Genomic DNA, 7,487 nt, shown 5'->3' with positions numbered 1-7,487 from the left:
TTATATTACACGAGACTTTTTACATTAACATATGTGACCCTGGAGTTTTAAGTCGCTGGGGTATATTTGTAGCAACAGCCAACAATACATTGTATGGGTCAAAACTATTGATTTTTCCTTTATGCCAAAAATCATTAGGATATTAAGTAAAGATCATGTTCCATGAAGATATTTTGTAAATTTCCTACCGTAAATATATTAAAACTTAATTTTTTATTAGTAATATGCATGGCTAAGAACTTCATTTGGACAACTTTAAATGCGATTTTCTCATTATTTGGATTTTTTTGCACCCTCAGATTCCAGATTTTCAAATAGTTTTATCTCAGCCAAATATCGTCCTAGCCTAACAAACCTCAATGGAATGCTTATTTATTCAGCTTTCAGACGATGTATAAATCTCAATTTAAAAAAAATTACGCTTATGACTGGTTTTGTGGTCCTGGGTCACATATGATAAAATTATACTAAATAACTCTTTAAGTGAGTTCACTTCATAAAAGAGTTTTCTACATACATTAAAAGCGGGACAGTCCAATAAAATATGGGGACCGGGCCGCTCATTTGCCATCGCCACCCTCGGCTGGGCTTTCCCAGCTGATGTAATTGACGATGGGCGTGATGACATTGTCCTGGACATAGAGCTGGCAGGCGTTGATCTGATCGGCGGTGACGTATTGGAAGGCGTAATACAGAGACGCAGCCAGTGTGATGAACACCAGAAGCTTCAACCAGAAAGCCAACCAGCGGCGGGGTTTGAGATGGGCGGCCGGCGTTGCACTGCGAACGTCTGTGACGGAGGATTTGGTCACTGTGTAAGTGTTCTGCTGCTGGAGGGACTCCTCGGACCAGAGGCTCAGTGGCTTCACCGCACGGCCAGCTGCACCATGGATCGGTCTCCGACATGTGACCCTGTTCAGATATACAATATTATTATAGAGTTTAACTAAAGAACTGATAACACAGCCCTGCAACTAATATTAACTAATTTGATGAAGGTGAGTTCAGTAGTAGCATATTTTTATTTAATGCCATGTCAGCATCTATTTTCATGGCAAAAACAATTCAAAGAATACAAGTATAACAAATACAATAAAAAACAGCAAATAAACAAGCACAAGTTATATTACACGAGACTTTTTACATTAACATATGTGACCCTGGAGTTTTAAGTCGCTGGGGTATATTTGTAGCAACAGCCAACAATACATTGTATGGGTCAAAATGATAGTTTTTTCCTTTATGCCAAAAATCATTAGGATATTAAGTAAAGATCATGTTCCATGAAGATATTTTGTAAATTTCCTACCGTAAATATATTAAAACTTAATTTTTTATTAGTAATATGCATGGCTAAGAACTTCATTTGGACAACTTTAAAGCTGATTTTCTCATTATTTGGATTTTTTTGCACCCTCAGATTCCAGATTTTCAAATAGTTGTATCTCAGCCAAATATCGTCCTAGCCTTACAAACCTCAATGGAATGCTTATTTATTCAGCTTTCAGACGATGTATAAATCTCAATTTTAAAAAAATTACGCTTATGACTGGTTTTGTGGTCCTGGGTCACATATGATAAAATTATACTAAATAACTCTTTAAGTGAGTTCACTTCATAAAACCATACATTAAAAGCGGGACAGTCCAATAAAATATGTTTGACAGAAAGGGGAATCTTGCAGAACATGCATTGAGTAGGGTCTTCACCTTCTAAGCCTTTAAGCAAAAATGCATGAGTCAGTCTTGTATGACCTACGGCAGGGATCCTCAAATCTGGCCCACGAGATCCACTTTCCTGCAGTTTAGCTCTAACCCTAATCAAACACACCTGAGCATGCTAATCAATGTGTTCAGGATCATTAGACAATCACAGGTAGGTGAGTTTGATCAGGGTTGGAGCTAAACTCTGCAGCGCATTGGCCCTCCAGGGTAAGATTTGAGGAACCCTGACCTACTGTATGCGACATCTGGTGAATACCACTTGATCAAATCTAGTTTTAAAAGAGATTAAAAATCTGTTTGAAATTTCTGGATTTATTTAATGTAATTTATTATTTGTACATGTATCCCACTCTTCTTGCCACTTATTTAATATATAACGATTAATAATAGGTCTGATCTCAAAGGGAGGAATTTGACTGAAGGTGAGTTCAAAAATATCAATTAAAACTTTCCAACATGTAGTTTTGTTTTTTTAAATAAGAAAGATTTTTCAAATTACATAGCTTTGATGCACTTAATAAAACAAAAAAAGCACTCAAATTTGAAAAGTTTTGTCATTTGTTTTAAGGACAAAAATGTACTCTAAATGTTATTTTTATATCAAAATATATTTATGCATGTTATTTAACTTACAGTCTGCAAAGGAGTGGAAAAATATGTTTAAATACTCCATTTCATGTTCATAAAATAAGCTTTTATTTATTTATTTACAAAATCTGTCACTGTTTGTCTGTAGTAAAACACCCACAGATGCAGCAGAAAACATCTGGCTCATGTTTGCGTTTTCTTCTGTCGCTGGTTGTAACTCTAACCTTGAAATCAGGATTAGGCCTAAAATAAATTCACGTGTGTAAAAACAAATAGTTGTAATCTGGCTCAGATGAAGACAGGAATCATTTTTTGACATGTGTGTGGCAGTTTTTCTGCTGATTAAGGGAGAACACACTTTACGAATGGTTGTCGAAAGCAAAAATGCAATGAAATGCATCATATGTTCTGAGAAAATGTGACGATCTAGAACAAAACAGGCTCTGTTTTTGAATCAGCACCCCAGGATTAGTAAGAAAAAATTACCTGACTCCATTCAGCAAATATGTGACGGGTCATATTTGGAATAATGCAAACAGCATGTTCATACTAACGTTATTCCAGTTGGTGTGGCAGGTTCGTTGGGGAAGATTTCCTTTAAAATATCTCCTCCATCCACAGACGTTTCCTCAGTGACAGTTGCCGTCTCCTCCACCACCTGCTGCTGAATAGAAGAAAACTCAACTATTACAGAGCACAGCAGATGAGATTGAGCAGCACAAATTAAGACTCTACTATGATCTTTTTATCTATATGCATGTTGACTTTGTTCTTTACTTTAGTGCGCTGTCTGCTGCTGGTCCTGGTGGTGACTGGAGTCTTTCCTCTGCTCCGGACCGGCTTAGTCACAACAGGAACTGGCTCTGGTACAGGATCAACTTCTGCCAATCAAAAAGCAAAACTGATTAAACAGAAACCTAATATAACCATAAATATTGAACTTTCAGTCATTATTCGAATTCTAGTGCAACGTTTGGAAGACTAAGCTCTTTTTATTCTTAAGCAACTTCGACTGCCACAATTAAATGTCTACATTTGATGAAGAAAATGTGCTTGTCTGGATGACTCGGATCACATGCAAAGTCTGATAGCTTAGTAAAAGAATCACACACCTCTTCTCAAAAAGACGCAACATTTGAGGAGGTCTACAGTTGACTTAGTGAACACTACTAAATGAATAACAAAGGATGAAGTTGATCTACTTGAAAGTGCATGAGCTGACATACTTTGAAGTACAAATCCAAAAAGACTCAATATCAGTAATTCCTGCTCTACCAAGAGCAAGTATAATACATAATATTCAAATGTAGAAATAAATCAATAACACAAAACTTCTCTTGGTGAAATATTAATAATGATAATTATTATACATTATATCATAAATTATAATAATTATTAATAATAATGAGATTACTGTATTTTTATAATCTGAAGCATCCTATGTTTTATATTCCAGACTGACCTATATAATGCATTTATTTCCAAGCACGCAAAGGCAAACAAATATATGCCAATGCAGATTCCAGTTTCACTTAACAGAATTGTTCAAAGGTTTAGGATTTATAATAGCCTAAATGTTGTTTGTAATTAATGTTTGTAAATGTTTCTTTTACAAATATTCTACATTATTTGTGAATGCAATAGTACAATTCAAATCAATTGTGTTTTTTTCTTCTCTCTCATCAATGCGATTTTGACCCTGTGCGACTTTTACTCAGGCACGACTTGTTTTCAGAAAAATGTGGTACTTAAAAGTGCAAATGCAAAAAGCTTGTTTCAGTACTGATCATCCCTGTTTTACCTTCTTCTTTGTCGCTGTACTGATCTTCGGCTGAATGTGTGTTGCCGTTCTGGTTTCCATCTGCTTTGATGGTGAGGGCCTCCGGGATGGTGGTCTCGGGTTCGGGCAGGCTGCTCTCCACCGGCAGCTGCACCTGGAGCTGCTGGAGCTTCTTCTCATACACCTTACGTGTAGAGGCTGTGAAACAATACAATGCAAACCTTCACAAATCTACAGATGTAGGACATTCATAGTGGGCCATCAATATTCACAAACTCAATTTGACTGTAAAAAATGGTGATACTCACCAACAATTGGTCCTGAATGGATTCCATACTTCATAAGCTGAACCTTCAACTCTTCATCAGTCAAACCAGAGATGTCGTTCTCCTCTGGCCGAACTCTGTCTGTCTTTCTAGTTGCTTTCTGAAGAATAAGGGATTATGAAAAGGAAAATGCATGTAATTATTTTCATTTTTCTCTATTTCTAACTACTGAGAAAATCACAGAAGTGCTTCTCCATGTATAAAATGTAAAAGTGTTTACGTGTAAAATTACTTATTTTTAAATGACTCAAGTCAGAATAAACAACAATTATTTTAGTTTTATTGTGGTAGACTAGAGGAATTATTATAGGTTTATATATATATATATAATGATTATAATAAGTAAAGTAAAATAGCAGAAATAAAAAAAGATAAAGCAATTAAGAATCATTTGTTGTAAAAAAAAAAAAAGATATTTATCATATTTTACGTAATAACTCTGATTATATACGTAATTATTATTATTAATAAGATCTGTATAACCCATGATGTTTGAATGGTCTGTCTCAAAAAGGTAGAAATTATCTCAATAATAATATAATGAGCATATTTCACAATTACTATCATACAATTATTTTTAATAAAATATATATATTTATATATATTAAATAATCATAATCCATGCTTGAATTGTTTGTCTAAAAATTCAGAAATTATCATCATGATAATAATTAATTATTCTCATCAGAAATTATTTCTACTTTCTTGAGACAAAAACCATTCAAACACAATGGATCATATATTTTATTAATACTAATAATCATAACAATATTTTAATATTAAAAGTGAAATATACTCCAAATAATTATTACGGGAAATATGATCATTACTATAAAACACATACTACATTATGTTTGAATGGTTTGCCTCAAAATATAAATTATCATCATAATAATAAATACAATTATTTTATTTCACAAAAGAATCATCAGATTTTTAATTAAGTTATTTAATTTAGTTAAACTGTTATTTTTTATAATAAAATATGTATAATCCATAACATTATCATACTTCACGTTAGGGCTGTGCAATATATCGAAATATCGCAAATGTGCATATCGCTACAGCTTGCAATATTTGGGGCCATGAACAAAAGACAGAGAAAATCACTCACTGCTCTTACTTAAATAACTTTTGTAGCTTAAATAAGAATCAGTGCATATTGAATTCATAGAGTAAATACTAAGCAGTGTTGTATTTTTCTTTTTTATTATTCAGTTCCTAAACATGTTAAAATGATTACACTAATGTTAAAATGACATTTTTATGTAATGCTCGAGTAAAACACTACCGTTCACTTTCAGAAGTTGTTGTAGGGGTGCTTTCCTTGCACAAAAAGTGAAGCATGTATGCTAGTTATATTAGAATCAGAATCAGAATGAGCTTTAAATAACCATATATATATATATATGACAAGATAGTTATAGAAGTTCACAGAACTGACTCAGCAACAGCTGAGTAAAACTGTTTCATCTGAGCATGTGGCACTTTAAGCATAATCGTATCGCATTATTTAATGAGTTATCGCATATCGCATTTTTCTTCAATATCGCACAGCCCTACCTCACGTATTATTGGTCGATATCCAAAACTATTCTCCCACACATCTCTACAAGGTATATTCAGGATTCTGCAGAAGCATGCTAGGGAAGGAGGGACTTTGTAGAAAACGAAGCGTTTGAGAGAGGCGGGGCATAGAGGACCTACAATAATGTACAGTATTTGAAAAATAATGTGTTTTTTGAACATTAAAGCATGTCAACATATTCTGTTACACCAAATAATGATCTTTAAAAAAGCATCATATGACCCCTTTAATGAATGCATGTGGTTTTTATCGGCGCTCACCTTCCCCGAGCGGCTCCTGCTGGACAGCAGCGGCGCTGTCATCTCCTCGTCGCTGGAGAAAGTGTCTGGAGCGGGAGCAGAGATGTTCTTCTTGTTGAGCACCGTCAGGCTCTTCAGATACAGCTGCACATACACGTCTTTCTTGCTGTCTGCGCTGGGCAGAGGCACGTTATTGGCTAGTAACTCGCTCTTCAGCTTCTCTTTAGTGAGCAGCGACGGATCCTCGTGGAATTGCGCCATGCTTGATCTTTACTAAACAAAACGCGAGTATAAAAGTGAAGCGGTGTCTTTTTGTAAGTACCTGAAGGAGAATAAGTGGAAATAAAAGCGTCTCGCGTTGTTGACACCCGTCAAACCGGCTCGCGCCTTCCGTTTGAATGTCCTCGAAGGATTTTACGACAAACACAGCTATCTGTTACATATGGTATGTACATCGAAGCTTGTGGTTAAATAAAAACAGCGCTGCTAAAATGCGTAAACGAACGGTTTTGCGAAAGGCGGATAAAAGTAGAACTAGCTCGACGGCTCGGTGCGCTCCCGCCTAGGAACTGGCACTGTAGAACAAAGCTCAACGCTCATTGGTCGAATGGGTTAAGTAAGGCGTTCTCCTATTGGTTGACGCGGAAGAGTGACAGACGCTGGCCCAAAACAAAGAGGCAGACACCGCGCGACAGCTGCAACAAACACTTGAATTTACAGCAGGGTTCTTCTCAATAAACTATGGTTTATTAGTTTATTAATGTGAAAAAGAATAAGAAAACATCATTATGAGTTCAGTTAAACAGCAAAAGGTAATGGTAGGGAATTTGACGGGACTGTATTTCATAATAAAAGACTACAATGCAGCGTGGGGGAGGGGTATGTTATAATCACTATGCAAATATCACAGTGAATGATGAATATGGTCAATATTCCGTATTATGGTTTTAAAAAATCATGGTATTACTCTACCACAGTACTGACATTTGTAATCATGTGCTTTAACCCTGTAAAGCCTATAGTATGACATTTGATAAATGAATTTGTAAGGCCTCTAAATTATCAACATGATCAAAACTTTGCTGAAAAGTTTTGCTTCTGTGCCTTCTGAGTAAAATATCTAACAGTATAATTGTAAAAATGTCCACCTTTTGGTAGAGTGTGTGTGAGAGTGTGCGTGTGTGTGTGTGTGAGAGAGAGAGTGTGTGTGTGTGTGTGTGTGTGCGTGAGAGTGTGTGTGTG

At 35.5% G+C, this 7,487-nt stretch overlaps 1 protein-coding gene across 3 annotated transcripts; it reads right to left on the bottom strand.

Moving 5' to 3' along the window:
* Nucleotides 1-553: 553 nt before the first annotated feature.
* LOC107551414 (lamina-associated polypeptide 2-like) lies at nucleotides 554-6,815 on the bottom strand. 3 transcript variants are annotated; one of them, XM_016232998.1, is made up of 7 exons: nucleotides 6,568-6,815; nucleotides 6,267-6,513; nucleotides 4,401-4,518; nucleotides 4,114-4,290; nucleotides 3,090-3,193; nucleotides 2,867-2,976; nucleotides 554-912 (listed from the first exon to the last, which is right to left on the bottom strand). In XM_016232998.1, the coding sequence occupies exons 2-7, from the start codon at nucleotides 6,504-6,506 to the stop codon at nucleotides 561-563; spliced, it is 1,101 nt and encodes a 366-aa protein (XP_016088484.1). In that variant the 5' UTR covers nucleotides 6,507-6,513; nucleotides 6,568-6,815; the 3' UTR covers nucleotides 554-560. The 3 variants fall into 3 exon arrangements, with proteins under 3 accessions (XP_016088484.1, XP_016088483.1, XP_016088485.1); XM_016232997.1 differs by having other exon boundaries at nucleotides 6,267-6,815; XM_016232999.1 differs by having other exon boundaries at nucleotides 2,867-2,973; nucleotides 6,267-6,815.
* Nucleotides 6,816-7,487: the final 672 nt, after the last annotated feature.

Source organism: Sinocyclocheilus grahami, unplaced genomic scaffold (assembly GCF_001515645.1).
Source record: "Sinocyclocheilus grahami isolate Dianchi unplaced genomic scaffold, SAMN03320097.WGS_v1.1 scaffold423.1, whole genome shotgun sequence".
Taxonomy (NCBI): domain Eukaryota; kingdom Metazoa; phylum Chordata; class Actinopteri; order Cypriniformes; family Cyprinidae; genus Sinocyclocheilus; species Sinocyclocheilus grahami.
Note: the sequence above shows the minus strand (reverse complement) of the source record. Positions and strands in the feature narration are given on the sequence as shown.